We start from the raw sequence: 19,234 nt of genomic DNA on the forward strand, positions 1-19,234 counted from the left end.
ACATCCTTCTGGTTTAGACATGAACTATTTTTTAAAACATTATAGACCCCCTCTTTCTCAAGAGTCTTTCCTAACATTATGTCTGAGAACATCTTTATCATAATTCTTCAACATTAGGTATATTTTGTTTTTTTTATTTATTTCAAATTATAGACCTCCAATATCTTAAGTCTTCTTTTACTTCAGAGACCCTTTCTTGAAGCTCATAAATGACTAGACACTGATATTTGAAACAAAGTCGTTTTGTGAGACCTTCAATGTTGTAGATACCATATCAAAGACCTAAATGTAAACCTCCCTAAATATACCATGATAAAGTAATGGATCTAAAGTAACATCTAAGTCTAAGAGAAGCATCATCTGCTGAGTGACCTGCTCCAGTCTGAACCAAACTAGATGCAGAAGCTCCATCTTTAAGAACATCATCATCATCATCATCATCCATCTGTTCCTCCTCAGATGGGAACCTTCACCACACCACATGGAGAATACTTCCTGGAGCCTCTCCTGAGTCCCAGCGGAGAGGAATATGAAGACGAGCACCACAAACCTCACCTATTGTATCGACACCAGAGGAACTCCAGCGAGTCGTGTGCGTCCTCAGGTGAGTCTCAAAGTCTTTCTCAATCACCTGCCGATAGAAAGCTCTTACAACACAATCCCATAATGCACTGCACAAGTTGAGGCTCTCATGGCAGCGACGTTTATATGACCATGTGCCTTACTTCTGGTCCTCATGTTGACCTCATCTATCTTAAGAGTATTTCCTAAAACATTATAGACCTCCTCTATCTTAAGAGTATTTCCTAAAACATTATAGACCTCCTCTATCTTAGAGTATTTCCTAAAACATTATAGACCTCCTCTATCTTAAGAGTCTTTCCTAAAACATTATAGACCTCCTCTATCTTAAGAGTATTTTCTTAAAACATTATAGACCTCCTCTATCTTAAGAGTCTTTCCTAAAACATTATAGACCTCCTCTATCTTAAGAGTCTTTCTTAAAACATTATAGACCTACTCTATCTTAAGAGTCTTTCTTAAAACATTATAGACCTCCTCTATCTTAAGAGTATTTCCTAAAACATTATAGACCTCCTTTATCTTAGAGTATTTCCTAAAACATTATAGACCTCCTCTATCTTAAGAGTCTTTCCTAAAACATTATAGACCTCCTCTATCTTAAGAGTATTTCCTAAAACATTATAGACCTCCTCTATCTTAGAGTATTTCCTAAAACATTATAGACCTCCTCTATCTTAAGAGTCTTTCCTAAAACATTATAGACCTCCTCATTTAAAGAAGACATTTAAAGTCTTTCTCAATCACCTGCCAATAGAAAGCTCTTACACCACATTCCCATAATGCACTGCATAAGTTGAGGCTCTCATGGCAGCGATGTTTACATGACCATGTGTCTTACTTCTGGTCCTCATGTTGCTGGTTTTGTGTGTAAGTGCGACTCCATGTGTTTGCTACGTTTGCATCTTCAGTCACAGTCTTTCTAAAGTCTTAACATTTAAGTTTTTCCTCCTGAATCTGCGAGCGTTGCTGCTGTCGTCAGCACTTCTGTCTCTGCAACGAACCTGCAGCTCCAGCGTCTCGATTGACTTCTTGCCCGAACCTTTGTGTGTTCGCGCCGCTCATTGTGTGTGTGCGCAGTTTAAAGAAGTCTGAATGATCAGCCGGGCTGGTACCTCTTTAATATGCTGGGTCTCTCGCTCGCTGTGTGCGGTAGACTGGAGGGGCTCCGGACCCCCCACTCTGAGGCCCTTCAACGCTCCGCCGCCGAGCCGAGAGTCTTCACGCGGAAGAAAGAAGCGTTTAATGTTTTTATTTCTCCTGAAGAGTTTCACTCAGGAGTGTAAACAGTGAGAGGGCGTCTGTGTTCCCGCAGGGTAACTGAAGGATTGTTTGAAACATGCCCGAAACATTTTCAACCTGGAGTCCTGTGGTCTTAAGTATGGTGGCCTGGAGGAGGCAGAACCAAACAAACCCACGGGACGTTCTACTGAGAAGCTTCTATAGGAATGTGTTCCTGAAGCACTAATGGTTCTTACATGGTGGTGATTTATTATGAGTGTCTAAGCATTTTAATGTTTTTCTTAATTTGAATCTTACTTTGCATCGATAGATAGACAGATAGATAGATAGATAGATAGATGGATGGATGGATGGATGGATGGATGGATAGATAGATAGATAGATAGATAGATAGATAGATAGATGGATGGATGGATGGATGGATGGATGGATGGATGGATGGATGGATGGATGGATGGATGGATGGATGGATGGATGGAAGGATGGAAGGATGGATGGATGGATGGACGGACGGACGGACGGACGGACGGATGGACGGACGGACGGATGGATGGATGGATGGATGGATGGATGGATGGATGGAAGGAAGGATGGATGGATGGATTAAATATATTTTTGTACGTGATCCAGCAATGAAGAAATGGTGAATAGAAAAAAACGAACACATCTAGTAATTAAGCTCTATAGTAAGATATATTTGAAATATTACATGGACAAACAATACTCCACAAAAGGTCAAAATAGTAAAGAAATAATGGTAAATACAGTGTAAAATTGGGAATTAAATACATCATAAAGAAAACATGGATGTACAAGCAGCTCTCATCAGTTTCCTTTAAATCTCCCTGATTTTTTCTTTATCAAGGAAACTTGTTTTGCTGTTTTTAACTTCTGGGGCAACAATCTTTAACGAACCTGGAGCTCTGGACGTGGTCAGGTACTGACGCTCCACATCCAGAGGTGTCTTTGGAACTGTTGAGAGTCTCCTGCTGTTGACGGAGGATTTGGGGGAGGTGCTGGAGAGAGAGAGCTCCTTCCAGGGACTCCATTGTTCTGCCGGGGAAACACTCAAGTGGTGACATTGTTTGGGAGGAGCTGGTCTGCAACGGTGGTGGGAAGTCTTGAGCACGATGGATGATGCATCGATCGCTCGTGGACTCGTGACGTCTTGACCGCCTCAGGATCGAGTCCAGAGTGGACAGAGAAGTCTTCAGTGTTTACTCCGGGGCTGCCAGTCTCTGCGTGTCCTCTCCATGACGAGACCGGGGGGCCCCGCGGAGCCTTCAAAGAGCACGTTTATCAAGTCATCTGCACACGGACACGATAAGGCCGAGCAGTCGCATCCTTGGGCGCTCGCTTTCATCCCTCGCCATTGTTAGCGGCCGCGCTTTGAAGCGACGTACGTACAATCCATAGGCTCATCTGTGGGTGATCACTGGGAACCGTCGAGTGCAGACGCTCTACAAGACATTAGGACTCACTGCAGAGCTGCTGGAGGTTCCTGTTGGGTTTGCTTCTCCTGCCCTGAAACTGAAGAAGCCAAAGGTAGTCTCGGTCCAGAGCTTGACCACGGGATGGCGAGACCATCGATTGTATTCATGTGACCCTCATGGGTCCCCTTAAAGCTGTGGTTGTGTAAATATGTTATAAATAAGATTTTACGGATTTCTGGTATAATTATTTGCTAGTTCATTCTTAATATAATGTGTTAACGTTGATTGTTTAAAGGATTTTCTGCTTGTTGTTTTTGTCAGTATTTCTTTCCACAAATGATTTGAAAGAATGTTGAGGATATTTAAAAAAAAAAGTGACTTTATTTAACATTCTTACGTTAAATGTATTTAAAGCAGCTCTTTGTAGTTTTGTGTACCTTAATATTTTTTTTACTAAAATAACTAGTGATGACACATCAACTTAAAACTAGTTGAATGACTCGAATACTGTGACTTGAGGTGTTTTGTGGGATTTTTATTTTCACTGTAAAAGTTCTTGATGGTTTGAACATGATACATATCTACTGGTTGATGTGAATTACTGTAGAAAAACAAAGTTAAAGTTATGTTATTTACAAACAAAGTTAAAGTGATGTTATTTACAAACAAAAACAAAGTTAAAGTTATGTTATTTTCAAAGCCGTCATATCATATTTCATTACAATGATTCATTACCTCATCAGTTTCATCCTTCATTCATCAATGAAGTCTGTAAACACAACATTCATCAACTGATACAAACCGGGACATGGAAACTTTTGCCACGTTTAGCGAGTGCTCATGGGAAATGTAGTCTCCTGTCGAGCTAAACACTACCACTGTAGTCCACTGGTGTCGCTTCACTTCAAATCCCATAGAGCTGCTTTAACATATATTAGTTTCCTGACCATCTACTGAACTCTAACTAGCACAGCTTTAGCTCATCATGATATTTGCCACATGGTTGAAACCTTGTGATGTTCATCTCGTCTTTGTTCCCCTCGAAGAAAAGTGGAAGAAGTTCATCATCTTAGTCTCTGAACTCCTTCAGTCCACCAACAAAAGGTTTGATTTATCTGGACTCATAAACGTCGAGCCTCGGACTCGGCCGTGTTAGCGGGGTTTCGCCGGCGATTCTTTTATGCAAGAGAAGCAGTAAAAGTTTCTTTGTTGGGGTCGAGTCCCTCGATTCTTACGCGGACCTCGTTGGAGCTTCTAAGTTCTGCAGCAGGAAACATTCAGAACATCAGTGTCTGGAACGTTCACGACTTGTTGGGAGCAGTTGGGTTTGCATGACATCAGGACACAGAAAGAGACGTTAGAAGAAGGTAGGACTAGATACGTGACTTCTGATAAGTAGTTGGAGAGAGGAAAGAGAGGATAGATCAGTGGAGGAGAAAAGAGCAGGAGAAAGATGTGCAACGAAAGTAGATCAAGAGGTTTATTGTCAAGTCAATTTACAGTCTTTTTACAAAAGCATGAATAAACACTTTGACTAGAGAACATGAACTTTTATTCACAGTGCACAACACCAAGAACATCTAAACACCAAGTTATGTCAACAAAACTTAGATCTGAATCTGAACTGGGAATATTATTGATAGAAGAAGGAAAGAATAGAAGCCATCAGAGATAAAACTATCAGAGACAAACGAGAAGAAGAGACTGAAATGTTGTAACAAAAGCAGATAAACATGAGAAGGACGCACATCTTTCTCCTGCTCTTTTCTCCTCCACTGATCTTTCCTCTCTTTCCTCTCTCCAACTACTTTTCTGAAGTCACGTATCTAGTCCTATCTTCTTCTAACTTCTCTCTCCGTGTCTACATGTCATTCATTGACTGGTATATGAGTCAAAGCTGTGGTGGACGTGTCAAGTCTTGAGATGTTCCCTCTGAAGCCACCGCTCCACTCGGGTCGTAGGAAAACACCAGAGTTTGTTCCGAGGCCGCCTCAGGTGTTGAGAGCCGAGAGGAAGACCAGGTTTGTTCAGCGGCGGAGGAGAAGAAAGATGGACTTTCCTCTGACACGCAGCACCACTCGACCCTGTCATCCGGGACGGAAGAGGAACCGGGATCAGAGCCGCTCGAGTGTTTGCTTGACGGAAAAATCCACGCGTGTTTTCTCAGCGAGCGATTCTGTTGCGACGCCGCTTTGTTCTCCCTGTGGGTTCTGTTGACTCAGAGGTTCTGCTGTGTTTGTGGAGAGATTAAATTAGAACACCAGGAGACACCAGGCCCTGTTGTTGTGTGGATCAGTGGAGCGAGTGCCGAGGAGGTTCATTCTACAAACATGCTTTCCTGAGCTCTTTAAGTCGCTAAGATATGAATTAAAAAGTATCAAAACTGTTTATTTTAGTCTCTTGATGGATATAAGGAATAAGAATAGAAGAACTTTATTGATCCCTCAGGAAAATCTGCTTGGGAAATATACACTACAATTATTTGATGTGTTCAGAACCTACTATGACACCTACTGGATCGTCTCGAGCCCATCTTGTGTTTAAGTCTTTAAATCGGCTACAAAGTTTCATGATGACTTTACCGCCGGATTTTGCTCGTCCATTTTCATCATTTTTGTGTATTTTAAAACTCTGTCAGGGTCCAAAACGGATTCCAATAAATGACCAAATACCATATGTTCCTTTAATCCCTGCAACACTAATAGACTCAAGGACTCATTCATTCCTCGGGCTATTAAATTGTACAATTCTGAGTTCGGGGGCAGGAGTGGAGTAAAAGTATCTGGATGTTCTGTTCTATGTTAGTCTTTGTATCCTTTGTCTTTGTTATTTTTCCTTGATTTATGTTCTTTATCTTTATCTTTAGACTCAGATTGTATCATCTTGTTCTTTCTCTATATTTCTCTTTGTTCTTTTTTTATTTTTATTTATTTTTTATGAAAAATTGCTGTATTTGCTGTGGCTAATTGGAAAAAAACAATTTCCCGAAGGAGACCTAAGTTCTACTTAACCTTACCCAATTTCGATGCAGTACAACATGAAATATTTACCTTTTATAAAACATTAACCCTTGAGTCATGAGTATCTTAAGAATCAGAGGCTTAAAGAGCAACATGGAACACACCAACAAGTCTCGATTGATACTTAAATGAATCATGACTTAATATAATCCTGACAAAACCTCTCTTGTAATAATATGTTCATGACATTAGTGTCATGATGGACCGACGAGCCTCGTCTCCGGGGTCTCAGTTGTTGCGTCACTGCCTCTGATGTTTACAAACATGTTGCTTCTGTCGGCTCCCGACGCACTGAAGTTCTGACCCAGGCCTCCCGGGTTCTGCTCCCTATAGGTGCTGATTGGTCCGACCGTCCGTCGGCACTTTGATCCTCGTTATGGTTCCGTCATGACTTGGCACCGGTGCCGTGGCCCCCGACACTGACATAATAAGCGACCCCTCCTCCCTCCGTCCTTCACGACAGAACCGCCGCTCCACTCGTTCGTTTGCCGACCAACTTCCTGGTTTGAAGTCGCCGCCTGATCCGGGTCCTGACGCTCATGAATAGATCTCTTGTTGCCCGAGTCCCTGGTCACTCTGAGGGAAGGTCTTTTTTTTCTGGGGTCGCTCATCTCACCTTCAGGGTGAAAGCTGGGCGGCTCCAGAAGTCTCAGGTGAGCTCTGACCCCTCCTGACCCGTGGGCCTGTTAGCCCCGCCCCCTTCTGGGAAATCCCTATTGTTGCGGACTTCATGTTTGTTTTGGGCATTAGGTGGAAGTGTGTGTCGGGAGTGGAGTCTGTCAAAGTGTCGCTGCAGGATTCTGGATTTAAAGATGAGTTTAAGAGTTTTCCATGTTTAGACGCATGATTGACGTCATGACATCTGGACGACTGACAGACTGCCTTCAACATTCGGGTATAAACTGACCACTGCGACCAGATACGGTGATTTGTGCTGAGATGAAGGACGACGTGATGAGCTGGAGAGAAGTAGAAGTAGAAGAAAGAAAGAGTGTGGATGTGGGAGTTGAGGGAGTGAAAGAGTTCAGATATTTGTGGTCACCGAGGCAGGAAAATGAACAGAGATAAAGGGAGGCGAGGAAGAGAGTGCAGACAGGGTGGAACAGGTGGTTCAATTTAAAAAACAATAAAGTTCTACCTAACCTAAATACAAAAAGGACCTGAATCTCTTGATGGGAACAGGTTGGATTTAAAAGCTAATTTCTTCATAATCCTTTTTGAATTTTAAACCCGAGGAGGGCCACATACTTCTGGGCCCCTGTCATCGCTGGATTAGACTTTGTCTAGGTCTGGTCTAGAGACTCTGAAGGAAAAGAAATCAGAGGTTGAAGTGGAGAAGGAAACCGGAACAACAAGGTTAAACTCTGGAGTCTATGCTGGTTATGATAACCAGTAGGGCTGCACGATATCTCGGAATGATATTGATATCTTGTTATTGTCACATGGGATAATTTATAATTTTTTATTGTATAAATCAAGCATTTATTAAATGCGCACTTTGATCAATCAGTGTCACGTTCTGTAAAGTTGTCAATTTGTACTTCTATGTCTCGTTGTTGTTTACGTCTCCGTCCGTCTGTGAACTGTGCGGCGCAACTTGCTAGGCTCGGTCGCTATGGCGACGCGTCTTACTGGCTCGGCTCAGTGATTCAGTCACTCGTCTCTTTCAACCTCCTTTGTTAAAGCAACATATTGTAAGAACTTTTCATCTCGTCTCAGTTGTTTTCTCAGAAGATCGTGAACTTCCAAACAAACCTGTCCGTCTTCACCGTATGCTAACGAGCTAAGTTGTTAGCGTCATTTATAAAGTGTTATGTGTGCGTCTTCACCGTATGCTAACGAGCTAAGTTGTTAGCGTCATTTATAAAGTGTTATGTGTGCGTGTACAAGGAGGTGGATTTATTATTGATTTGGTGATATCATGACGCGTCGGCGGCTCCTCTCTGATGTCGCTCAGTTTGGCGGGAAACCGATGCAAGTTCCGCGAGACTGAGCGTTAGAAGTGATACTTTTCTACCATCATGTCGACACCGAAGCTAGGAAATAAACGAAAGCATTTCTCATCGTTTTCCTTCTATAAACCCCCGGACCTACACTACAGTACTCGCTCCTGTACGTGCACTCGGCTACATTTTTAGGTGAAATAAAATAATATCGCATTAATATCGATATCGCAATTCAAGACACCAATATCGAATTTAGCACTTATTTTCAATATCGTGCAGCCCTAATATCCAGACGTATGACGACAGAGATGATCTAGTTTTTGAAATTCGTTCTTTAAAGTCATTGTATGTAAGTGAATATTTGGTATTCATCTAAAAATATGCTGGATTGGCTCTGAGTGTTTGGCTTTAAAATGGATTGATTTGTGAATAAAAGTAAATATTTATTGAGAACAAAGTCAGTGGAAAATATTCAACGATGCATGGACTTCAGGACCCTCTCAGAGAGCATGTTAGCAAGTCTCTCTGCTCAGTCTCTGGTCTCCATATCTTCTGCTCACGTTCACTCGCTCACTGGCAGGAAAAAGGTCACTGGAGCTCGCCGCGGGTCGTCCTGCAAGAATGTTAATTAGCCCAACGATGAAGCCGCTGCTTTGGCCTCTTGGCATCGACACTTGTGACAGCGAGTCAAAGAGCAGCTCGGGTTGTTCCTCCTCCAGATCGCTGCTCCCGTCAGAGGAAATCCACTTCTCCGGGATGAGGACGTGGCCTCCTCTGAACTTCTCTTCAGGTCGCTTCGAGTTCCGAGGAGTAGCCGAGACACAAACACTTGGTCTGGGTCGCCATGGTAACAGTTCGACCAGGTGTACCTGAGCATGCTCCGGCGGAGCAGGAGGCGAAGAGTTCATCGACGTTAAATGGACCTCTCGTCTTAATCTGAATTTCCCCGAGACGTTGGTCCAGGGTTTCCCTGGACTGCCCACGGATCCGGGTCAGCCCGGCACCGTGTCGCCGCCGCCCGGCCTGGCACGGAGGCGAGGGTCAGCGAGGCGGGCCCGTGCGACAGGAACGTGGCGGGGAGTCAGAGTCTGGCATCTGACAGTCGCTCTCTGTGTGACGGGCTGGAAAAAGTGAGCGTCTGGAGACAAAGACGCGCTTGAATTGAATTCTTCAGTCGAGGAGGTCAGTGGAATCTCATGCTGGAGCCACACTTGGCAACAAGTCGTCCTCACACTCCCGGGATTCGTCCGGGTCTCTGTGCTCGACTGCGAGGCGTCTTCTCATGTCACGACTGGTCAGATCCACCTCTTTGGACGTGTTTGTTCCAGTTCTGACCGTGAGAGATTATAACAGATGTCGAATGTACGATAACTATCAGAGAATTGATCACGATAGTCACAATTATCTGTTGATCGATTTACAACTATGAATACTTTCAACGTACAAAATCACATACAAAGTAACAAAACAATGTACTTAAGTATCTATTTATGTCTGGCCTTCATATTTAAGTAAGTAAGTAATATTTGTAGAGAGTTTTTCTAGACCAGGGTCACAAAGCACTTAAACAATCAAAACAATACTCAATAAAATATATACTTTAAAGATCAAGATAACATCGAGGCAAACACAGGAGAATCAAGGAAAAGCTCAAATAAAAGTGTCTTGAGATGTTTCTTGAAGGAGTCAGTAGATCATCAAACACAGATGTTTCTTGAAGGAGTCAGTAGATCATCAAACACAGATGTTTCTTGAAGGAGTCAGTAGATCATCAAACACAGATGTTTCTTGAAGGAGTCAGTAGATCATCAAACACAGATGTTTCTTGAAGGAGTCAGTAGATCATCAAACACAGATGTTTCTTGAAGGAGTCAGTAGATCATCAAACACAGATGTTTCTTGAAGGAGTCAGTAGATCATCAAACACAGATGTTTCCTGAAGGAGTCAGTAGATCATCAAACACAGATGTTTCTTGAAGGAGTCAGTAGATCATCAAACACAGATGTTTCTTGAAGGAGTCAGTAGATCATCAAACACAGATGTTTCTTGAAGGAGTCAGTAGATCATCAAACACAGAGATCGTTCCAAAGCTTAGGAGCAACAGTCTGGAAGGATTTCTCTCCTCCGGTCTGGAAGTTCAGGAACCATCAGTAGATTCTGATCCACAGACCTCAGAGCCCGAGCTGGGGTGTAAGTCTGGATCAGATCACTGATGGAAGGTCTGACCATGAATAGATCTGAAAGTAAGAAGCAGAATTTTAAAATGATCCTGAAAGAAACTGGCAGCCAGTGAAGAGTTTGAAGGAGAAATGTGAGTTCTTCTACTAGAGCAGCCAGTGAAGAGTTTGAAGGAGAAATGTGAGTTCTTCTACTAGAGCGGCTCAGAATCCTGGCTGCAGAGTTTTGTATGAACTGCAGTAATAGTTGTTGAAGTGAGTCGACAAATTCATGACTGTGAGAAGCGGTTGGCTGTCAAAAAGGTCATGTGACCTGCAATAACCTCTCCTCTAAAGCGACATCATGGTTTGACCCTGACGTGGAAGTGAGTCGTTCTCTCATGTGGACGACATCTCCACACCCGTTTAACAAGCACCTCCTGCTCCACCTCTCCGCCCCGCTGCCTCCACCCTGGACGGCGTTCCGGTCCAAGCGATCGTTGCGAAAAAAAAACCTCTCCGGCCCAGAAAACGTGAGGTTCCTGTAATTAAAGCTTGTTAAACAAACTCTTCACGCTCTCGTAGTCGCTGTCTTCCTCTCTTAGCTTCATTCCTCCACGCTGCAGGACTGCTTCTGCCTCCGCCAGGTCGCCACGTGCGGCGCCGCTGATGGGATGCCAGAGAATTCCAAACGGCTGTTAGCCCGGTTCTTGTGAAGCTCGGAGCCAAAGGAGTTCACCTTTGAACCGCGCCTTCGCTCCACGTGGTCGAAGCGGTTTCACCACTTGACCACACATGACGACGAAACCTCGTCCGAGAAAAACACACTTGAACCGTCAAGGTGTTTTTCTCTCGCTCCGTCCTGCGGGTCTTTTGGATCGACTCATGTCGAGGTCCTGCACATGTGGGACCACCACGAACCCCCGTGATTACATTAGACCCGGGTCACCTCTGAGCCGCACACCTGCTGCTGGAAGTGAAGGAGAAAATCCGACCGCTGGGAAATTGTGAGAGGTTGGCGAGCAGATTAAGAATCAGCGCCATCTGTGTTGTGTTTACAGGTGAGGATGTAGATCAGAGCCAATGAAGATCCGATGCTTGAACTTGAAACATTCTTTAAACAATTGTTCTTTGATTATTTAATTCCATTTTTTCTTCATTGAAAGGTTTTGTTTTTGTTTAATAACTATTAGAATAATTAATAATAAATATAGATTTATTTTTTTCATTCTTATTAATAACGTTTTTTCAATCGAAAATGTTCAAAATTAATTATTTTTTTAACATATTAAGTTTAATATTGTAATACTTAAAAAATAAATGTTTCTAAATTCAATATTTTTTAAATTCACTGTCTTTAAATGAAATATAAAAATGTTAAATGTATAATATTAATACCAGACAATAGTGCATTTAAATGGCTGAGCATTTTTACATGTTGAATTTTGAAAATGTATTTTTGAATTATTGGAACATCAAACTCAATAATTCCAAAAATTATTTTCAATTAAAGAAAAGTTTCAACATTTCTGTTGGCACTGATCTACTTTCATAGGAGGAGTCTTGACATTTGAACCCTCGTCTCAGGGTCAAGGGTTAAGAAAGACTCGAGTCACAAAGACACAAATCAAAGTATTCTATACTTCAGTATAAAACGTTTTTCCTTGATTTTTAACCTTATTTTTTAATATTTTCTGTGGTTCAATCACTTCTTTAACACACCAAACACTTTGATAACTTGTGTTGCTGTGAAGCAGGAACAAGAGTTTTGTCTCACAGACGTTCTGAACTTTGAACTCGAGTCTCGTAACGTACACGAGTCGGTTCGATGTTTCCCGATGGCGAGTATTTGAGGAATGTGTCGTTCCTGTGAGGAGTGTGCGGCGCCGTGAACCCCTCCCGGGGTTTGTTTGCTCGGCTCTCGGGCACGAGGGAACTCTGGCCTGGACTGAGTGTCCCGTCCTCTGTCCCTCAGGGTCTCCGCCCGCCTCACATCTGGCCCGACAGCTGGAGTCCATCGGCGCCACCGTCCAGCAGCGTCGCTCCGACGACTCCACGTCCCACGCGTCCAACACGTCCAACACGTCCAACACGTCCAACACGTCCAACACGTCCAACACGTCCAACACGTCCAACACGTCCAACACGTCCAACACGTCCAACACGTCCAACACGTCCAACACGTCCCGTCCTCGACGCAAGCGCTTCCTGTCCTACCCTCGCTACGTGGAGCTGATGGTGACGACCGACGCCAAGATGACGCGTCACCACGGACGCAACCTGGAGCACTACGTCCTCACAATCATGTCAGTAGTAAGTAACGACACATCCTACTCTAGTGCGTCTACCTGTGTGTGTGTGTGTGTGTGTGTGTGTGTGTGTGTGTGTGTGCTTGCTTGTGTGTGTGTGTGTGTGTTTATAAGCACTAACTGTGTGTGCACCTTTTATTTATACATATATTATGTGTTTACATGCATGTATGTTTTGTTTTGTGTGTCTTTATGAATCTGTATTTGTGTACATCCATTTTTGTGTTTTGTGTCTCTATGCAAGTGTGTTTGTGTGTGTGTGCTTGTCTGTGTTTGTATGCATATGTCTGTGCATGTATATATGTGTTTAATTTCCTCTGTGTGAGTATTAGTGTCATGTTTTGTGGTTGTGTGTCTCCACATGTGTGTGTTCATATGCACTAACTTTGTGTGAACCTTTTTATTTATACTTGTATTATTTTCCATGTGTGCAAATGTGTTTACATGCATGTATGTTTTGCGGTTGTGTGTCTTGATGAATCTGTATTTGTGTACATCCATTTGTGTGTTTTGTGGCTTTGTGTCTCTATGCAAGTGTGTTTGTGTGTGTGTGTGCTTGTCTGTGTTGGTATACATATGTCTGTGCATGTATCTATGTGTTTCATTTCCTTTGTGTGCGTATGTGTGAAAATGCATGTATGTTTTGTGGTTGTGTGTCTCCACATGTGTGTGTTTATATGTCTGTGCATGTGTCTATGTGTTTCATTTCCTCTGTGTGTGTATGTGTGAAAATGCATGTATGATTTGCGGTTGTGTGTCTTTATGAATCTGTATTTGTGTACATCCATTTGTGTGTTTTGTGACTTTGTGTCTCTATGCAAGTGTGTTTGTGTGTTTGTCTGTGTTTGTATGCATATGTCTGTGCATGTATATATGTGTTTCATTTCCTCTGTGTGAGTATGTGTGTCATGTTTTGTGGTTGTGTGTCTCCACATGTGTGTGTTCATATGCACTAACTTTGTGTGAACCTTTTTATTTATACTTGTATTATTTTCCATGTGTGCAAATGTGTTTACATGCATGTATGTTTTGCGGTTGTGTGTCTTTATGAATCTGTATTTGTGTACATCCATTTGTGTGTTTTGTGGCTTTGTGTCTCTATGCAAGTGTGTTCGTGCTTGTCTGTGTTTGTATACATATGTCTGTGCATGTATCTATGTGTTTCATTTCCTCTGTGTGCGTATGTGTGTCATGTTTTGTGGGTGTGTGTCTCCACATGTGTGTGTGTTTATATGCATGTATCTTTTTGTTTCATTTTCCATGTGTTCATATGTGTTTACATGCATGTATTTTTTGCGATTGTGTGTCTTTTTGAACCTGTATTTGTGTACATCCATTTGTGTGTTTTGTGGCTTTGTGTCTCTATGCAAGTGTGTGTGTGTGTGTGTGTGTGTGCTTGTCTGTGTTGGTATACATATGTCTGTGCATGTATCTTTGTGTTTCATTTCCTTTTTTTTGCGTTATATGCATGTCTGTGCATGTATCAACATGTGTGTGTGTTTATATGTCTGTGCATGTATCTATAAGTTGTGTAAGTGTTTTATTTACAGTTCACATGCTTGTGTGTGTGGAGCTCCGTTATAACACTATTAGGTAACAACACATATTTTTATAGTGTGTGTTTTTGTTTGTTTTAATGCACACCAATATCTGCATTTGTGTGTCTGTGTTTTTTTTAATCTCTGTTTGTGTAAATGTGTGTGTTTTGTTGGTAAATCAGTGTGTGTTTTGTGTGCCTACATGTCTTATCATCTCATTGTGTCGACACCTGTGTGTGTATTCTTGTATGAACGTGCATGTTTGTGTGTTTCTGTGAGTGTTCTGATCTCAATGTCTATACTTAAGTGTGTCTTTGGTGAACCTGTGTGAGTCGCCGATGAGGACCCACAACGCTCTGGACCCACTGGTCCAGTTTTAGTCATGAACCCAGATAAGGTTCTGAGCCTCATTAGAGACTCAGACCAACAAAGATTGTGATGGAGGTCGTCTCAGGACACCGTGAATGACCTCAGGCGACCTCCAGGGAGGTTGAGGGGGTGAAGGACAACCTGATGAACTCTTGCACACACCGGCAGACTCAAGGTCAAAGTTCACGCAGGGTTTCTGTGGCGTCTCTCCTCCAGGTGGCGGCGGTCTACCGCGACCCCAGCGTGGGGAACCTCATCAACGTGGTGGTTGTCAAGCTGGTCGTCATCCACGATGAGCAGGTGAGTCTTGACGCGCACCTGGACCCGGCGCCGAGGGTCCGGGTCCAGGTGGCAGGACAGTGGCGGCCCTTGTGGGTCGGAACACAGCTGCGGCTCCGGACTTGATTTGGAGGTGCGAGAGAATAAAACCCGCATGACTTTGTCCAGTCGGCAGGTTCTCGGGCTTTGACCCGGTTTGAACCTCTTAGTTTGGACTTCGTTCCCAGATCCAGATGTGATTTAATTTATACTTATTTAGCGAAACATTTAAAATGTTTTATATTCATTCAGTAACTTCCTTGTATCAATAACAATAAATGTGTCATTCATTCATTCATTCATTATATTAATGCATCTATTTAAACCTTCATCCATCAATCACTGTCATAGATCTTCTCTTGATGGTCCACGACTAGATACCTGCAGTACTTTGAATGTTGCCGTCAATGACCTCATGACCTCCGTGTCACAGAGCGGACCGACCGTGAGCTTCAACGCCGCCACCACGCTACACAACTTCTGTGTCTGGCAGCAGAGCCAGAACGTGCAGGACGACAGTGACCCGTCTCACCACGACACGGCGCTGCTCATGACCAGGTTCTCACCGGCGCCCCCGTCTGGTCACGTGACCGATGATGCAATGATTAACGTTCGTGTTTGTTTGCAGAGAAGACATCTGTCGAGCCAAAGACAAGTGCGACACCCTAGGTGAGGTTCTGACCCACTTATTAATGTCATGATGGAGGGAGAGATGATGTCATGATGGAGGGAGAGATGATGTCATGATGGAGGGAGAGATGATGTCATGATGGAGGGAGAGATGATGTCATGATGGAGGGAGAGATGATGTCATGATGGAGGGAGAGATGATGTCATGATGGAGGGAGTGATGATGTCATGATGGAGGGAGTGATGATGTCATGATGGAGGGAGTGATGATGTCATGATGGAGGGAGAGATGATGTCATGATGGAGGGAGAGATGATGTCATGATGGAGGGAGTGATGATGTCATGATGGAGGGAGAGATGATGTCATGATGGAGGGAGTGATGATGTCATGATGGACGTAGTGATGATGTCATGATGGAGGGAGAGATGATGTCATGATGGAGGGAGTGATGATGTCATGATGGAGGGAGTGATGATGTCATGATGGAGGGAGTGATGATGTCATGATGGAGGGAGTGATGATGTCATGATGGACGTAGTGATGATGTCATGATGGAGGGAGTGATGATGTCATGATGGAGGGAGTGATGATGTCATGATGGACGTAGTGATGATGTCATGATGGAGGGAGTGATGATGTCATGATGGAGGGAGTGATGATGTCATGATGGAGGGAGTGATGATGTCATGATGGAGGGAGTGATGATGTCATGATGGAGGGAGTGATGATGTCATGATGGAGGGAGTGATGATGTCATGATGGAGGGAGTGATGATGTCATGATGGAGGGAGTGATGATGTCATGATGGAGGGAGTGATGATGTCATGATGGAGGGAGTGATGATGTCATGATGGAGGGAGTGATGATGTCATGATGGAGGGAGTGATGATGTCATGATGGAGGGAGTGATGATGTCATGATGGAGGGAGTGATGATGTCATGATGGAGGGAGTGATGATGTCATGATGGAGGGAGTGATGATGTCATGATGGAGGGAGAGATGATGTCATGATGGAGGGAGTGATGATGTCATGATGGAGGGAGAGATGATGTCATGATGGAGGGAGTGATGATGTCATGATGGAGGGAGAGATGATGTCATGATGGAGGGAGTGATGATGTCATGATGGACGTAGTGATGATGTCATGATGGAGGGAGTGATGATGTCATGATGGACGTAGTGATGATGTCATGATGGAGGGAGTGATGATGTCATGATGGAGGGAGTGATGATGTCATGATGGAGGGAGAGATGATGTCATGATGGAGGGAGAGATGATGTCATGATGGAGGGAGTGATGATGTCATGATGGAGGGAGAGATGATGTCATGATGGAGGGAGTGATGATGTCATGATGGAGGGAGTGATGATGTCATGATGGACGTAGTGATGATGTCATGATGGAGGGAGTGATGATGTCATGATGGAGGGAGTGATGATGTCATGATGGAGGGAGTGATGATGTCATGATGGAGGGAGTGATGATGTCATGATGGACGTAGTGATGATGTCATGATGGAGGGAGTGATGATGTCATGATGGAGGGAGTGATGATGTCATGATGGACGTAGTGATGATGTCATGATGGAGGGAGTGATGATGTCATGATGGAGGGAGTGATGATGTCATGATGGAGGGAGTGATGATGTCATGATGGAGGGAGTGATGATGTCATGATGGAGGGAGTGATGATGTCATGATGGAGGGAGTGATGATGTCATGATGGAGGGAGTGATGATGTCATGATGGAGGGAGTGATGATGTCATGATGGAGGGAGTGATGATGTCATGATGGAGGGAGTGATGATGTCATGATGGAGGGAGTGATGATGTCATGATGGAGGGAGTGATGATGTCATGATGGAGGGAGTGATGATGTCATGATGGAAGGAGCGACGATGTCACCTGTAGATATGAACCTGAGTCCTCGTCTCCCAAACCTCTGCTAACGCTGACACTATCTTGTGGTCCTGCAGGTCTGGCTGAGCTCGGCACCATGTGTGATCAGTACCGCAGCTGCTCCATCAGCGAGGAGAACGGCATCAGCGCCTCCTTCACCATCGCACACGAGCTGGGACATGTGTGAGTGCTACACACACACACACACACACACACACACACACACACACACACATGCACACACACACACACACACACACACATGCACACACACATGCACACACATACACTCTCTTCAGCAACAAAAGGTCTCTTATCAAGGCCACAGCAGGTGCAAACCACCATGAAGAGAACAGTTTAATAAGACAGCATGTGATTAACCCTGTGTGTACCTGTGTGGGCACAACTATCAGAACTATCAGAACTATCAGAACTATCAAACTATCAGAACTATCAAACTATCACACTATCAAACTATCAAACTATCAGCACTATCAGAACTATCAAACAATCAAACTATCAAACTATCAAACTATCACACTATCAAACTATCAGCACTATCAGAACTATCAAACAATCAAACTATCAAACTATCAAACTATCACACTATCAAACTATCAGAACTATCAAACTATCAGAACTATCAAACTATCAAACTATAAAACTATCAAACTATAAAACTATAAAACTATCAAACTATCAGACTATCAAACTATCAAACTATCACACTATCAAACTATCAAACTATCAAACTATCAGAACTATCAGAACTATCAGAACTATCAGAACTATCAGAACTATCAAACTATCAGAACTATCAGAACTATCAGAACTATCAAACTATCAGAACTATCAAACTATCAAACTATCAAACTATCAAACTATCAAACTATCAGCACTATCAGAACTATCAAACAATCAAACTATCAAACTATCAAACTATCACACTATCAAACTATCAGCACTATCAGAACTATCAAACAATCAAACTATCAAACTATCACACTATCAAACTATCAGAACTATCAAACTATCAGAACTATCAAACTATCAAACTATAAAACTATCAAACTATAAAACTATAAAACTATCAAACTATCAGACTATCAAACTATCAAACTATCACACTATCAAACTATCAAACTATCAAACTATCAAACTATCAGAACTATCAGAACTATCAAACTATCAGAACTATCAGAACTATCAAACTATCAGAACTATCAGAACTATCAAACTATCACACTATCACACTATCAAACTATCAAACTATCAAACTGATACCACGTCTTCTGCTCTATCTGTTATACTGTTATAATATGTTATCTTCACAAAGTCACATAATGGCGTCTGAGCTGAAACATCTCTGGTGAGACGGGTGATGGTCAAGGACACGTCTTGTGGCCTCCTCCTAGTTGACCAGAACACCTCCTCACTCCTCCTCACTCCTCACTCCTCCTCCTCACTCCTCACTCCTCACTCCTCACTCCTCACTCCTCCTCCTCACTCCTCACTCCTCCTCATTCCTCCTCACTCCTCCTCCTCACTCCTCCTCATTCCTCACTACTCACTCCTCCTCCCCCTCACTCCTCCTCCTCCTTCTCCTCACTCCTCCTCATTCCTCACTACTCACTCCTCCTCCCCCTCACTCCTCCTCCTCCTTCTCCTCACTCCTCCTCACTCCTCCTCATTCCTCACTACTCATTCCTCACTCCTCACTCCTCACTCCTCACTCCTCCTCACTCCTCCTCCTCCTCCTCCTCCTCACTCCTCCTCACTCCTCCTCA

General features: G+C 43.3%; 1 protein-coding gene across 1 annotated transcript in view; it reads left to right on the forward strand.

Moving 5' to 3' along the window:
* LOC148074437 (A disintegrin and metalloproteinase with thrombospondin motifs 20) overlaps nt 1-19,234 on the forward strand; it is a 79,448-nt gene that overhangs the window by 6,161 nt on the left and 54,053 nt on the right. Inside the window, exons 3-8 of the mRNA XM_087796874.1 lie at nt 460-604; nt 12,356-12,693; nt 14,813-14,896; nt 15,348-15,472; nt 15,543-15,583; nt 17,525-17,630. Coding sequence (XP_087653000.1) covers nt 460-604; nt 12,356-12,693; nt 14,813-14,896; nt 15,348-15,472; nt 15,543-15,583; nt 17,525-17,630 — 839 coding nt within the window. The remainder of the gene's footprint in view (nt 1-459; nt 605-12,355; nt 12,694-14,812; nt 14,897-15,347; nt 15,473-15,542; nt 15,584-17,524; nt 17,631-19,234) is intronic.

Source organism: Callionymus lyra, chromosome 8 (genome assembly GCF_982586985.1).
Source record: "Callionymus lyra chromosome 8, fCalLyr1.hap1.1, whole genome shotgun sequence".
Taxonomy (NCBI): domain Eukaryota; kingdom Metazoa; phylum Chordata; class Actinopteri; order Syngnathiformes; family Callionymidae; genus Callionymus; species Callionymus lyra.